Source organism: Bos javanicus, chromosome 15 (genome assembly GCF_032452875.1).
Source record: "Bos javanicus breed banteng chromosome 15, ARS-OSU_banteng_1.0, whole genome shotgun sequence".
Taxonomy (NCBI): domain Eukaryota; kingdom Metazoa; phylum Chordata; class Mammalia; order Artiodactyla; family Bovidae; genus Bos; species Bos javanicus.
In genome coordinates this window covers 64,678,975-64,694,868 of record NC_083882.1, presented here as the reverse complement: position 1 = coordinate 64,694,868, position 15,894 = coordinate 64,678,975, and the positions used below count along the sequence as shown (strand labels likewise).

The window sequence follows — 15,894 nt, the reverse complement described above, 5'->3', positions numbered from 1 at the left end:
TTTTTAATTAAAAACAAGGGCCTGAGCAGGAGAAGTTCTTTTTAGATTGAAAGGCTTGAGTTGGACCCACAGCTACTCTTAAGACTTCCTTTGACACACACACACACACATAGGAGACGGTGGAGGAAACAGGGAGACATTACCCATAGGAACCTAAGCTTTGGACATAGACATAAGAAAAGGACAAGAGCATGCAGACAATGGTAAATTCTAGGTATGCATGTGAGAAGTTAGAATCAGCTTTAAACAAGGAAAACGAAGCCTACAGGGATGTACTTCTGACTTCAACCACCACCTTCCGGGGTGAACTCATCCAGACTCTTCAGTGCCATCTTTAAAACGGGAATACAGTGTCCATGACCATGATCTAGACTGCTCCTGTAAAACCATGGATCCTGAGAATACTGGTAGCTTCTTCTTTACAAGACTTGTGGCATGCACAAGTAGGCCTTTAGTAATAATTTCTGAATGCAATTATTTTCAGGGAACTCTGATGAGGCCCAAGGGACCTAAAGCTTTGCTCTATTGAAGAGAAGACTATTAGCTTCCTCCTCTCCCCTTCTACATTCCCTTCGCTTCTTGGAATTTGCCCTTGAGATTAGAGGGGAAACCTGAACTAAACAAGTCTGCTTTCTCTCTCTTTTCCTGACCCAGGGCAAAATAGTCTCTAAGCGTTGCTTTCCATCACTGGAGAGGCACTTTTCTCTGTGAAGAGTGCTATTGGCCCTTTACAGGAGGGGCCAGTTTAACCGCAGGGGTCCGATTTTTAAAGATGCTGAAGGAGGGAATTCTGCCGCCAGCAGATGGAGAAGAGACTCAGACCAGCTTGGTCCCTCCCAAACACGCTCCCTCGGGATTAGCTGCCCCTGGTACTGCTCAGGCGTACCCAGCCCGTGCGGTCCCTGCTCGCACAGCTCCCGTCGTCTTTTTGGAGCGCGGACGCAGTCACAAGTCCTCAGCCAGCAGAGCCGCGCTGTCTTGGGGGCATCTCCGCGTTCCCTGACCGCGGACCTGGGACCTCCAACCCCGGACGCGCGCGAAAGCCACTTGGAACGCGTACAGCTCTGTATGTGTTTATTTCACATTTTCGTTTTTTCTTTCTTCCTTGAGCGGCCCGCTGGTCACTTTCAATCTTAGTTAACCAAAAGGGGAACGCCGAAGAGGGAAAGCCCTAAAGAAAGCTTTACAGGCAACCCAGCCGCCTCTCCAAGGAGAGGTGTTCTCTGAGCGAGTCTCCCTGTCCCCGACGCTGGCCCCTTTAAGAAGCCAACACAGTCTTGCTGCGGCTGCCGCTGTTTGTATCGCTAATCCCCAGGAGCCCCGTTTAAAAAAAAAAGGGAAGAAAAAAGATGGGGGGGGGGGGCGGACCGGGCAGCTGTCTCTTTAAATGTGATTTCCTTCTATTGTATTTGAATCGTGATCAGGAAAAAGGAAATGAAACCAGAGACAGAGGGAAGCTGAGCGAAAATAGACCTTCCCGAGAGAGGAGGGAGCCGGGGGAGAGAGGCGCGGTGTCCCCTCCCCGCCCCCAGGCCGCCGCCCCCTCCCTGCCCTCGGCGGCGAGCTGCGCGCCGCAACCCCGGCTGAAGGTGCGAGGGGCGCGGGGCGGCCGGGCGGGCGCGCACCATCCCCGCGGGCGGCGCGGAGCCGGCGACAGCGCTCGAGCCGAGCCAGACCCGGCGGCGGCGGCGGCGGCGGCGGCGGTGGCGGCGGGACCGGGATGGAAGGTTAAGTCCTGAGCAGCAGTAGCAGCTGCAGCCGCCCGGGGCCAGGCTGCGCGCCCCGGTCCCCTCCTCGGCCGCGGCGCGCCGGCAGCCCGGTGATTCGCTCTCTCTCTTTGGCGTTTGAAGGGAGCGCGGTGACTGTCCTTGAGCGCGGAGGGGCGAGCTCGCCGCCAGAGCGCCGGAGCAAGAAGAGGCGCAGGAGCGGCGGCGGCGGCGGCGGCGCCCGAGCACCCGAGGGGGTCCGAGCCCCGGCAGCCGGCCAGCCCCGCGCCACAAAGGGAGCGCCCCCGCCGCCTGGCACGCCACCTCCCTCCCCAATGTCCTCGGCCATCGAGAGGAAGAGCCTGGACCCATCTGAGTAAGTGCGACGCCCCTGCCACCGAGGGTCCACGGCCTCGCGACCCGGGGCGGCGGGGTGGGGCAGGCGGCCGGCTAGAAGGCTCCAGGTGCGCGCCCGCGGCGTGCCCTTGGTTCCCTCTGCCGTGCGCCGGGCTCCCGCATCCTCTTGGGTGACTCCAGGGACACTGGGAGAGGGGCTGGGTGGCGGGCGGCAGGAAGAGGGGTCGGCCCGGCGCCTCAGCGGGCCCCTCGCGGCTCCCTGGGACGCTCCCTAAAGCCACTTCGGGCCAGAAAGTTTGCACAGGAGCATGCACAGGGCGAGGTTAGAGGCGCGCCGGTGCAGTCCCCGGAGCCTTCAGGACTCGATTCTGCTCCCTTCTTCCCTTTCGTTCCTTCTCTTTGTCCGTTTGGTCCAGGAAAGGGGGACACTACAAGTGAAGCCCCCCACCCCAGGTACCCGACGGTCCCCTTCCGGGCCCGCAGGTGGAGCGGTTGCCCACGGCGCCGGGCACCCGCGGGTGAGGAGGTGCGAGAGTTCACCTCGGAGCTCACTCAGGCCTCCAGAGACTTTAGAGCAGCCGAACAACACGGGAGTTAGTTTGGATACGCGGACACGCCTCTCCCTTCGGAGTCCACCGATGGGTACCTTTGAACCTCCAAAGTTAGTGCACCATTTTGGGTATTAGGTGAATTTTTCCAGAGAGCGGAGTCTTACGGCTTTTGTCACAATCTCAAAGGGTTTGGGGTCTGGGAACCAGAGCTCTAAATGAACCGCATTTGTTTTCTGAGCCCCGACTGGCTTGAAGTATCCCCCTCTTCCCAATCTTTACCTTCAGCCCACTGCTCAGTGTTAACATGGAGAGAAAGGGATGTTTAAGATGTCATTTTCCCGTCAGCGCAAATGCCCTTTTAAGATTCATTAGCTGTCTGGTTTTGAGAATTTTTATGCCTTTGAAGTCCCCATCTAAATCCTTTGAAGGGATTTGTTACACAGACCAAAGGAGCTGGTTAATGACTTGTCCATTTGTGCTTTTAAGAGGCATTTGTTTTGTTTTGTTTTGTTTCCCTGCTTTAAAAGAATTGTGCTTTCCTGATTGAAATACCTCCTCCCAATTTCAGCCTCCTATGGTGTTTATATACCTGGGTTTTACCCTCAGTTACCAGCATAAAAGCTCAGCGTGTTCTCATAAAACACAGGAAGTAACCATGATCCAGTGAGAATATAAACATCACTATTCAATCTTGAAGGTTCAGAAGCCAGATCTACAAGGAGTCAGGTTTGTTCTAACAAAAACCCAGCTTCCTTAAATTCTCAGGGAAAAAAATAACATTGCTTTTTTTTTTCTTTAAGTATTTATTTAGGAAAACTCTGGGAAGGGTGCTTTGCTCACTTTTTTTTTTTTTTTTACAAACCTAGAATTACCACTTAGCCCTGAGTTTTCAGAGCCTGGGCAAGATGATAGTAATACAATAAGAGTGAGTTGGATGAATTACCTTTGAAAGGTGCCTAATGCTTTTTCGATCAACAGAACTTAGTCACTAATCTTTTTATTAGAAGATAAATCTGGAGGTTTCAGTTCCCTGAAGGAAGTTTGCTCCTTTCAAAGTTTGTGCTTTTTCACAAAGAGACTAGAAAATTGAAACATCTTCACCTCATAACACAGCAGGCATCTGCGGAAGGATGCTCAGTAGGGTGCTCTTCTCTATCCTTTGCTTTATTTTTTGCCCAATGAAGATAGGCTCTAATTGGAGATGGACCAGCTAGCTGAGAAATTATTGCAGAGCATTTTTTCCCCATATCTTCCTTGGAAACTGTTGAGAAATTATCCCAGAAATCCAGGCCAAAGTGTATTGAGGTGTAATGTTCAGATAGGCTCTAGGAGAATGTAAAATATTAATTAGAGGCTGAGTCCCACAGTTATTGGCTTGGAACATCCACCAAAGATAATGTGATATTATCTTTAATTATAGAAAGATAGAGCCAATATCTTATCCAGTCCTTTCCTATCTCATCTTAGGCCATCACAGACAGTAGCTTTTTGGCTTAACATTTCTCCTGTGGACCACTACCCTACCAGATGCTTCAGTGTGTACATACTTGGGTCAGTGTGACTGAAGTCAGTCTGATCAGCAACTCCAAATTACACCCAGAAACTTGACTAGGCCTATGCAAATGAAACATTTAGACAGAAAGCCAGCCAGAATTCACACACACACAGATCTCCTCTACTGTGCCGGCGGTGGCCCCTACTGCCTCCCTGTGAGTAACAGGAGCAGTTCATTTCAATTCCAGGCAGTTTTGCACCAGCTAAGTGCAAATTCTCTTCTTTCACAGTTGGTTGGCAGGATCTGCGTCAGGGCATCCAGTGGTGTTGAGGTTCCATGAATGTTTCTGAAAGCCTAAAGTAAGGCCACGGGCTGTGAAAAGGGAAGAGAAGTGATTCCGAGGCACAGGAAAATGCTGGGTGTTTTATTTTTCAGGAGGGAGGGTGGAAATCCTTATACATAACCTGTGGAAACAAAGACAAGTCAGGGTTCAGTGGATGTTTAAAACTCTATTTAAAGTCTGGAGTTTTTAGGAGATAATTAGTTTGGGTTTTACACTTCCCTGGTCTAAAAGGAGATCATCTCACAAAGGACCCTCATACCCATTCTACAAAGTGTGGGCTCGGTTTCAATATGCCTGAATATTCACAGGGAAGTGTGTACTTTAAAGACAGAGTTCTCTGAAGGTGTCAGAGTGTGTTATCAACACTGATTCCCTGAGCCTCATCCTTCCTAAGTATAAAGGCCCTTAAATGCTGTGGGCACAGGCCAGTCAGGATGCAAGGTCACCAAGTAAGCCAGCATCAGCTGGAAATAGGAGACACAGATTTATATCCTCAAGGTACTAAGGGGAAATTCCCTTTGGGAATTTCACAGTTGGCAGCAGGTCCATTTTTCCAAAAGTAATAGATTTTTGAAAAATAGATTTGTGTTTGAGTGAAGTTCGAGAGAGCATTTATTAATTGCTACAGATCAACAGGTATTCGGTTTTTCCTATGTCCCATCTGGTGCAGGAATCATTTCTCGCACTCTATTTTTTTATCTTCTTCTGGCAAGTAAGGTTATTTCTTTTAAAATGTAAAACAAAAGGATTCAGATTCCAGTTAAGTGAACTGGAGACACTGTATGATTTTGTAATACAAGAACGCATGTCACAGGCTCACTCTTAACAATTGCCTGGAGGAGATTTCAGTGTTTAATTGCCTTCCACACTCTCTCCCGAAAAGAACTATTGCCCCCTCCCCATTTTCTTTCCTAAATCAACTTCATGCGAATCAGTTTTGCTGCTGTAAAAGTGTTCATGTACAAAAAGGTCTGTTTGATCTCCTTTATAAATATAACAGTGGCTTTAATCAACACCTTGAGATTTTTCCTCAAGGACTCATTCCATAAGAAGGATAGGATGTGGAGTTTCTGTTAAAAATAATGAGAATTTCTATTATATCTTGATGGTATTTTTATTTGGGAAAGAGAAAGTAACCTAAAATAATTTGGGGACTCTTTCATCCTCATCTTTACATTCGTGCAGTTGGAAAGGGATGGAGTCCAGGTGGCGCAGAGATTCAAAAGGGAATTTGAAAATGTTTAACCCGCTAGTCACTGTTCTGGCCACAAGCAGCTCTTAGAGTCCTGGTGTCTCCTCGGGTTGGGCAGTGCCCTTGGCTCCGGGATATGGGGGGAGGAAAGAGATGAGGTGTGGAGGTAGAGTAGGAGGGGAGGGGGGATCAAGAAGAAGAGAGACCACAGGTCTGGGAGGGGGCTGGGCTGTAGCTGGGGGGGTTGCAGTGCCCTTTGCCTGAGTGCCTCTTGGTGCCCTGCCCTTGCTTCTTCCAGGATCTAGAACTTAGGGGCTAGCCCTTTCCCGTCCTAACCCAAGGCTGGCGGGGCCTCTCTGCCGTCGTCTGCCCTAGGTGTTTGCTCTCCCCTCCTTTCTCCGATGTCACCAGACAGTTGAGTGAGGTTCTCTGTGGGCGCAGCGTCTCCCCGAGGTGAGGCCATCCCTAATGTGCGGCGTTCCTTCCAGGGAGCCGGTGGACGAGGTGCTGCAGATGCCCCCGTCCCTGCTGACATGCGGAGGCTGCCAGCAGAACATCGGGGACCGCTACTTCTTGAAGGCCATCGACCAGTACTGGCACGAGGATTGCCTCAGCTGTGACCTCTGCGGGTGCCGGCTGGGCGAGGTGGGCCGGCGCCTCTACTACAAGCTGGGCCGGAAGCTCTGCCGCCGAGACTATCTCAGGTGCGTCCTCGCTGCCCTCCTGGGGCCCTGGCTCTGTCTCTCTGGCGCCTGCCTCCTGGGCCAGTGAGATCACGTTGGTCTCAGCTGCCCTGTGCAGGGGAGCAGTTGGCCTTTCCTCCTGTTAGAGAAGCATGTTCTCGGGGACACATGCCTGTGTGGTCCAATTCTCATATTTTAAAGGCAAGAGAGTGATGAGCACAAAATTCAGAATAATGGTTCCCTCTGGGGGTCAGACAAAGGGAGAGGGTGGTGAAGGAAGGCACAGGGTATGCCAAGGGAACTGAGAGTTTTGAAGCTTGTAAGTTTGAGGGTGGATTCCTAGCAGCTCATTTGATGCTTCAAAAACATATGCATAGGTTATAAGTATTCTTTTGTAAGATCTCAATATAATGTGATGAGAAATTTAAAAAGAGTAGCATGGAAACATATACACTAATGTTTATAAATAGATAGCCATTGGGAACTTGCTGTATGACTCAGGGAACTCAATCTGGGGCTCTGAGACAACGTAGAGGGGTGGGATGGGGTGGGAGGTTGGAGGGAGGCTCAAGAGGAAGGGGACATATGTATGCCTATGGCTGATCCATATTGATGTATGGCAGAACCCCACACAATATTGTAATTATGCTTCAATTAAAAATAAATTAAAAAAAATTGAAAGTATAATCTCACCCCAGCACACCAAGCAGTTTTGGTCACAGCAGGAAGACCCTGAAGTCAGCTGTAGATTTGAGCCCTGGCATCACTGCTTTCTAGCTCTGTGACCTTGGACAAGTTACATAACCTTCCTAAGCCTCAATTTCCTCATCTGTAAAATGGGGTTATAGAATAGCAGTACCTGCTTCCAGGAAGGGGTGGGAATTAGATGAGATGGTACATGTAAGGTGCTTGGCATGGTGCATGGGTATCAAATAGATGTTGCTGCTGCTAAGTCGCTTCAGTCAGCTGCTGTCTTTCAGTAACCCTCATGACGTTTATCATTAGAGTCTTTCCCGACCTAATGAACAAAGTGATGGAAGAATGGAAAGGCAAAAGAGGAACTCTAGAACACCCACTGAGACAGGCACTGAAGCTATCTTGGATACTCTGGGTCATACGTTTGGCTATGTGAATTTTCCGATTCTCAAACGAGTGCCTTTGCCTGGAATGTTCTAGCTTCATATGAAATTTCCAGTTCCATATTAGCTGCAGCAGAGGTAACTCCATGCCCTCTGCTGTCAAACCTGCTCGACTGTGCAGCTGTCAGTTTTTTTTTGCCATCTTCGTGGGGTACAGGGTCTGTGGAGCATGCAGCCTTAATACATTAGGACCACCCAACCCAGGGAAGCTTGTTTAGACTCCAGTGCCCTTGGCTGCCAGGCCAGCTCTTTCTCCCAAACCTGCCCTCAGAGCATTTTACATTAAAAAAAAAAAAAAAAAAACTGCAGGCAATTCCATGGTGAAGCAAGCTTATCTGTTTACCCAGAGACTGACAGAATAAGCTTTTTCTCCCCCCTAAATTTCCTGATTAAAGTCCTTGCAAATTTGGTGGTTCAGAGAAAAGAAGTCAAGTTTCCAAGGATCATGATTTTAATTTTCACCATTTATTATTATTATTATTATTAAGGAACAAGAACATAGAACTGGGGTAAATAGAGACCTGATTCTCCTCCCTACTAGTTTGCCAAATCAGTGTGGAAAAGCAGACGGGTAAATGATTCCCACTGGGCCCCCTGACTACATCCCTGTCAAATCATTTGAATCTTATTAAATGAAGTACAGATAGAGTAAGGTCAAAAGAGCCCAGGTTTCTCCCTATCTCTGAGGTTTTATATAACATTCAAGAAGAAAACTCCGTGCTGCCTGGGCTTGTTAATCTCTTGCATTTTTAAAAAGGATAGAAAAAAAAATAGTCTGGGAGACCCAGTGTTAATTAACTTGTGTCTTGGTGACATGAAATAATTCTTTTCCTTGCTACATTCCTAGGCAACATGTTAATTAACTCTGTGTTAGTGCAGGCGTTTCCAGCCATCCTTTCATATTTATATTATTGTTATTAAAATGGGCAGGTGGAAGCTTCAGACATGACACCTCTTGACAGAGGAGAAAAATCGTTTCTTGCTGCAGGCATGGCCCTTCAGCCATGGACTTGTTTGCTTGCATTCTTCACATAGCTGACAGCGCCTTTGCAAAAGGCAAGTTGGAGGAGTGAGGATATGTGTGCTGGGATGGTGTTCAGTCCTTGCCCCCGTCCCCCCACCCCCCACCGTCACCCCAGGAGAGCTTCTCCCCAGGGTTTCCAGTTGCTGCCTGGCCTGTTTAAGTCTTTTTCAGACATTTAGCCTCACAAAATCAGGAGATCCCCATGCAGAACCTAAATAAACTCTTAATTGCTAAGTTGTGTCCGACTCTGTGCGACCCCATAGACTGCAGCCCACCAGTCTCCTCTGTCCATGGAATTCTCCAGGCAAGAATACTGGAGAGGGTAGCCATCCCCTTCTCTAGGGGATCCTCCTGACCCAGGGATTGAACCCACGTCTCCTGCATTACAGGCAGATTCTTTACCATCTAAGCCACCAGGGAAGCCTGAACCCAAATAAACCCTGTGCTATTTATGTTGTTTTCTTGGGAACTTAACAGTAGCTGTTAATGTCAGTACCAAGTCCAGATCCCCTCAGATCCCTTTTTACGATTTTTGTGCTCAGTGCAGCCCCTACCCCCTATTGTTTTACCTTCAACAGCACCTTTCTGTTAAAGCCAGAAGCCTGCCCAGTACCCCCACCCACCCACCCAATGCCCAGCAGACCTTGCCCAGTGGCTGGCACTGCCAGAGACAGAAGTCTAGTAATCTTGCCTGGAGCCAAGGCCGCTTGGAGACATAACTTACACCCCAGAGTCCCCGTGCATTCAGGCCAAAGCTCCCTTCTGGGGGACTTGGCCCAAGACTGCAACTTGGCCTGCCTTCCATCTTCTGTCTGGTTTCCCTCGCCACTGTACCTGTTTTCCCTGATGACACATCCTTAATAAATCCTGGCCTCTGGGTCAGTTTCTGGGATAGCCAGCCTAAGTTACCAATTCTTGGTGCCAGAGGTGAATGTGCAAGTTAGATGTCAAGTCCTAGCTTATTTTCACTTAGTGAAGTCTCAGCACACCAGAGCTGGAAGGGGCTGTAGAGGCCTTCCTTCCCTTTCAGTTCTCTTGTCTTACAGCTTAAGACACGGAAGCCAAGGCAGAGGATGTCCCTGGCTCCAGGAGAACTGGCTGATTGGAGGTGATGTTGGGATCTGAAGGTGTCTCCCAGATATTAGTCCTTCATGCTTCCCGTCATCAACTGCCTGACGTGTGTGTAATTTACCCCCTGATTTCCCTTTAATAAACGCTCCCCTTCCGTAAGGGCCACACACTCCAGGCGGTTGGCTGCTTTCCACGCATGCTGTTTTGTGAGTCGTTTATTCTCACTCAGGCCCAAACTCCTCTGACTGAACAATCAGGAAATCAGAACTGTCTTTCCACTCCATGACCTCCAAGGTGGCAGTTCCCGACAGTTCCACCATCTGCCATCTTGGGATGAAGTGTTCTTCCCCCAGTAATGAGTTTGCACCCAGGTGGGGCCTTGAAAACACTCGGAGATCTTCGCATGGAGAGTGGGATTTGGAGGGAAACTAGCCAGCCTGTCTGTACCTGCGAGCTCTCTACCCACAGACCACGTCTTCCTGGTTCCATTCATTCTGCTCTAAATTTGTCAACTGCTCTCATCGCCTCTACATCCTCTCAGAGCCTACCAGTTGATTCGCTGCTACGCTGAAGTTCCTAAGAACTTCTGAGAAGAACAGCCATTTACCTAAAACTTCCCTGAAGGTTTCCCATGGAAAAGACCTGCTGACATGCCATGTAATCAGGCAGCAAGACTGGCCCCTTTGGGAATACCCCCAAAATGTGTTAAAACCCAGCCAGCGTTGGCTTCACCCTTGAGCACTGGAGCTTTGACTTGTTGCATTCCATCCTCCAACAGCCGGGTGAGGTTGATGCTGTGATGACTGTCATTCCACAAGTTCACAGTCAACAGAGGTCTCAACAGGGTCACTTAGGTACTCAGGGCCGGTCCTGCCTGAATCTGAGTCTTCTGATACCAGCACTTGTGTTATCCAACTCGTGCGGGCTGATTCTCAAACTTCAGCCTGCATTAGCATCACCTGGCCGTATTCAGGACCAGACAGACGGTTGGGCCTCTACCCACAGAGGTCTCAGTCAGGAGGGCCTGAGTGTGCGCTTCTAGCAGGTTCCCAGGGGATGCAATGTGGTTGGTCCCAGGACTACACTGTGAGAACCACTGCGCTAGGCTCCGGCCTCCCTAGGTGGCACGAGTGGTAAAGAACCCGCCTGCCAGTGCGGGAGATGTAAGAGACGCGGGTTTGATCCCTGGGTCGGGAAGATCCCCTGCAGGAGGCCACGGCAATGCACTCTAGTATTCTTGCCTGGAGAATCATGGGCAGAGGAGCCTGGAGGGCTACAGTCCATAGGGTCGCACAGTCGGACAGGACTGAAGCAACTCAGCATGCGGTAGGCTCCACCATAGTGCATCTCCTGCTTTGACACCGCATATTGCTTAAAATAAGTGACCAGTCAACTGAGACTTGGGAGGGTCTTGATTTTGATGACAGAAGAGAAGATTTTCAGAGACTTATGCCATTGGGCCAGCGAGGATCTTGAATTAGGATCTTCCATTCAATATGGAGAGATACTGCTCGTCCCCCGGGTGGCTGAGGGACTGTTCACTGTTGAGCTCCCTCCATCTCCCAGAAGCTGTTGTGTGCAATGGCCTGTGTGGCTCTGGAGAAGTCAATGACCAGCCCTCCCTGGGGGTGGAATTAGAGCCCTTGATGTGATAGTGTGCGGGAGGGACTCTCAGAAAGAGGCCCATTTCATTGCATTCCTCTCAAGAAGGCCCCTGGGCTTTACTCCTGCTCCCCTTCTAAAATAAAAGTTCCCTTGGGAGGAAACACACAATCCATGCCTAACCTTTTTTTTTTTAATTGGAGGAAAATTATTTTACAATGTTGTGTTTGTTTCTGCCGTACAACATGAGTAAGTCATAATTATGTATGTAAAACTATACATGATATATATATGTCCCCTGCCCTGATTTACCCTCTAGGTTGTCGCAGAGCACAGGCTGGGCTCCCTGTGCTACAGAGCAGCTTCCGCCCAGCTATCTATCTTGCCCATGGCAGTGTGTATATGTCAATGCTACTTTCTCAATTCATCCCACCTTCTCCTTCCTCTGCTGTGTCCATTCTCTACATCTGTGTCTCCATTCCTCCCCTGTAAACAGGTTCATCAGTCCTACTTTTCTAGGTTCCATATATACGTGTTAATATATGACATTTGTTTTCCCCTGTCTGATTTACTCCACTTTGTATAACAGGCTCTAGCTTCATCCACCTCACCACAACTGACTCAAATTCCTTCCTTTTATGGCTGAGTAATATTCCTGTGTGTGTGTGTGTGTGCCACAACTTCTCTATCCATTCATCTGTCAGTGGACATCTAGGTTGCTTCCAATTCCTGGCCATTGTAAATAGTGCTGCCATGAACAGTGGGGTACATGTGCCTTTTTGAATTGTGCTTTTCTCAGGGTATATACCCAGTAGGGGGCTTGCTGGGTCATATGGTAGTTTTATTCCTAGTTTTTTAAGGTATCTCCATACTCTTCTTCATCATGGCTATATCAGTTTACACACAGCTAACCTCTTAAATCACTTCAGTTAAGACTCTTTTCACAGAGGCAGGTCCTAGGGCATCCTAGAAGCAAGGAGAGAGCTCGGAAGAAGAACGAGTTATGCCAAACACAAATGCCCCAGGCATGGTTTCATGTCAGAGGACCCTCTTCCTTCTAGGAAAGACTATGAATTAGTCATAGTCAGTTGTGGAGAGGTGGATGAATTAGTTGGCCGTCTGTCTGGACCCAACTCTTCCTTGCTTCGCGACATCTTGGAAATTCAACCTACATCATGGAACCCATCCTCGGGCTGTTTCTTCCAGTCTTACCTCTGCACCTGCCTTTTTAGCTTCTCTCTCTTTCTTCCCCCCAGGCTTTTCGGCCAAGATGGTCTCTGTGCATCCTGTGACAAGCGGATCCGTGCCTACGAGATGACGATGCGGGTGAAGGACAAAGTGTATCACCTGGAATGTTTCAAATGTGCCGCCTGTCAGAAGCATTTCTGCGTGGGTGACAGATACCTCCTCATCAACTCCGACATCGTGTGTGAACAGGACATCTACGAGTGGACTAAGATCAATGGGATGATATAGGCCAGGGGCCCCAGCCTCTTGGGGTGGAGATTCACTGAAAAGTCCCTGTCTCTGTGGGGTCTTACGCTCTCGGGCATTCTGGGGATTTGAGGGTGGGCTGAGGCATTTCTTAGGGGATGGTAGACTCTAACTGGGCACCAAGAACCAAGACATAGCACCCAAGTGACATGATGCAAGGGGCAGAACTTAAATGTCACAAAGTGACTGGCCTTGGGGGAGAACTTAGGGACAGTGGCCACAGCCTCTGGTAATAACTGACATGATTAGCCAAGGAGAGTCGTGGGGGGCTGCGGTGCCATCATGATGGGACTTCCATCTACAGATAGGGACAAGTTCTGCCCAGACTTGTTATGTCTTTGACCCTTGAAAACTAGAGATGTGCAATTGATTTGTTTTCTTCCTGGTTTTTATGACAACCCTGTTCCAGCCACTGTCCTCCACACGAGAGAAGGACAGAGATAAAGAGTGGCCATCTTCTTCTTCTTGGCCACCTTCCCAAGGCCTTAAGCTTTGGACCCAAGGGACACTGCATGGAGACAACATTTTAGTTGAGAATGAAAACTGCAACTTTTAACCAAACAATTATTTAAAGCAATGCTGATGAATCACTGTTTTTAGACACCTTAGTTTTGAAGTGAGGAATTCCACAGATTGTTTCTATACAAATGTAAATCTAAAAAAAAAAAAAAAGTTGTTCAACTATTTTATTATCTTAGATTATATCAAAGTATTTGTTGTGTGTAGTTTGAAAAAAAAACTCTGCGGAAAATAAAAATGACTGACTAAAATGCAGTGTTGTGTATTTGGCAATGACTTACAATTTGGGATGGCATAAAAATGACTTTATATGAAAAAGGAGAAGTAAATAAGCAATTTACCTTTAGGTCAAATAAAACTTAGGTTTATGTGTGGGGTTTATAGGAGGCAGGCACATTTCTATATTACTAGCAATTAGTATGTAACAGGTCATCATGTAGCTCAGAGGGACGTAGAATAATTAGATTGTTATTGTAAAACAAGCATTTCACTTCAGCATTGTATGCAGTGAATGGAAGGCAAGATCTTTGCCTTTGGGAAACCTGTAACCTAGAAAGGACACAAATACATAAAACAGATTCCCTTTGGGAGAGAAGGTAATTACCTAGTTTGAAATGTGGCAAAGATGCTGAGCTTGACACTTCGATTTTCCAAGACGTGTGTCTCAGGGTGTTTTATGACAAGTGGTTAAAAGAACCTTACTTTGAGGATTTAAAGCAGGCACCTCGTCTGCGTGTTTGCCTTTCACGGCATCCAGGCCACCGTGAACTGACTCAGAGCGCCACCTGCTGGTCACCACCTCTCAGGTCTCTAGTTGAAGAATGTCCCAATGACCGACTAACAGGTGTATTTCAATTGGTACGTAAAAATATTGGCAAGTATCACGAAGTCTTAATGTGTTTAATTATCAAGACATCAGAAACATGCATCTAATACTACAGTTAAGTAACCATGATATTCCTTTAAAAACTTTAAGGTTTGCTTGGGTTTTGTTTGTTTTTCTACTGGAGAAATAAGTGATGGCTCCCTTGGTCTGTAAAATACTAAAAGTGGTTGGGAAATTTGACTGCTGAGGGTGGCCTATTTAAATCAAATCTAGTTATACTGAGTTTCAACTCAGGTGGTGGAAGGGACTGCCAGTGAGGGGATGTTTGTTCTAAATCAGCAGAGGGAAGTGGTTCTCCGATTGTGGTCCCAGAACCAGCAATATCAGAGTCACTTGAGAACTTATTAAAAGTGAAGATTCATGGGCTCCATCCCAGAAAAAATGTGTTGGAAATGCTGGGGATGGGATTCAACAATCTTTGTTTTAACAAGCCCTAAAAATGCTCCTGACTCATGCTCAAGCTTGAGAATGTTCTCCAACATCTCCCAGTTTGGTAGAGCGTCTGCTCTAAATTGTTAATAGCTAATCTTTGACACAATGGTTAATCCCTGAGTAACCTTTCCACAGGTAGACAAACACTGTCTACCCCTGGTCTCTAAACTGAAAACTTTTACATAATTTTGTAACTCAGCTAGCAGTTGTCATCTGCCAGAACAATCACAATGCAATCCACCATTTTCAACCATATCGACATTATTAATAATAATAATAGATTTTAGTTATGTAAACTATTAGGTAAGAATAAAAATGATTCTTGCTTTAGAAATGTAAATTTTATTCTTAACCCCCACAGTAGTATAACACACATAAGAGTCAAGAACTCAGCTAATGCCTTTCCCATCTTCAGTAAAGTAATAATTAACTTTTCTGATTGTCTGTAGCACCATCTTGCAGAATTGTGAATGCATAGACAGTCTCTGTGATGTCACCCCAGGGGGTCAAATGTCTAACCCACAACTGACTTGAGACAAGGACATGTAAAGAGAGGGACCAACTCCCAGAATTTACCTGGTGGTCCGTCCTTGGCTGTGCAGCCAGTGCCCCAAGACCCAGAGTCAGGACAAGGTACCTGCACCCTTCCGCAGTCCATGACTTAATTCAGCAGTTACCTGGGATATTTCACTTCCTCTTGTCTTATTCATGTTTTATATCCCAAACCAGCTTCCTTTTATTGCTGTCTCTAATCGAACTACTGTCTGGAGTCACTGGGCTTCCCAGGTGACTCAGTAGTTAAGCATCTACCTGCAATGCAACAGACCAAGGTTTAATCCCTGGGTCACGAAGACCCCCTGGAGAAGGAAATGGCAACCCACTCCAGTATTCTTGCCTAGGAGATCTCATTGACAGAGGAGCCTGGCGGGCTATACAGTCCATGCGGTCGCAAAGAGTTGGACATGACTTAGCCACTAAGCAGAAACAAAAATAGAATCACTGCTTCTCAGGGAATCTTAATCCTACACAGTTACAACAGAGCAGTGGCTAGGAGCTTTATCATCATAAGACTGGGATTTGAATTGCAATGACATCACTTAATTACTTAACAAACATTTACCCATCACTTACTATGTGCCGGAGAAGGCAATGGCACTCCACTTCTGTACTCCTGCCTGGAAAATCCCATGGACAGAGGAGCCTGGTAGGCTGCAGTCCTACGAATCTGGGGTCGCTACGAGTCGGACACGACTGAGTGACTTCACTTTCACTTTTCACTTTCATGCATTGGAGAAGGAAATGGCAACCCACTCCAGCGTTCTTGCCTGGAGAATCCCAGGGACAGGGGAGCCTGGTGGGCTGCCGTCTATGGGGTCACACAGAGTCAGACACGACTAAAG

General features: G+C 47.8%; 1 protein-coding gene across 4 annotated transcripts in view; it reads left to right on the top strand.

The window, feature by feature from the left end:
• The window catches only part of LMO2 (LIM domain only 2), a 30,631-nt gene extending 17,200 nt beyond the window's left edge, over nt 1-13,431 (top strand). Inside the window, exons 1-4 of one of the 4 annotated variants that reach the window (XM_061381096.1) lie at nt 862-1,066; nt 1,851-2,082; nt 6,133-6,348; nt 12,420-13,431. In XM_061381096.1, the coding sequence (XP_061237080.1) occupies nt 2,042-2,082; nt 6,133-6,348; nt 12,420-12,639 (477 nt within the window). In that variant the 5' untranslated portion in view covers nt 862-1,066; nt 1,851-2,041 and the 3' untranslated portion in view covers nt 12,640-13,431. Of the gene's footprint in view, nt 1-861; nt 1,067-1,472; nt 1,728-1,850; nt 2,083-2,285; nt 2,725-6,132; nt 6,349-12,419 lie in introns of those variants that run through there. The other 3 variants (XM_061381097.1, XM_061381095.1, XM_061381094.1) reach the window with 3 other exon arrangements.
• The last annotated feature ends 2,463 nt before the right edge of the window (nt 13,432-15,894 follow it).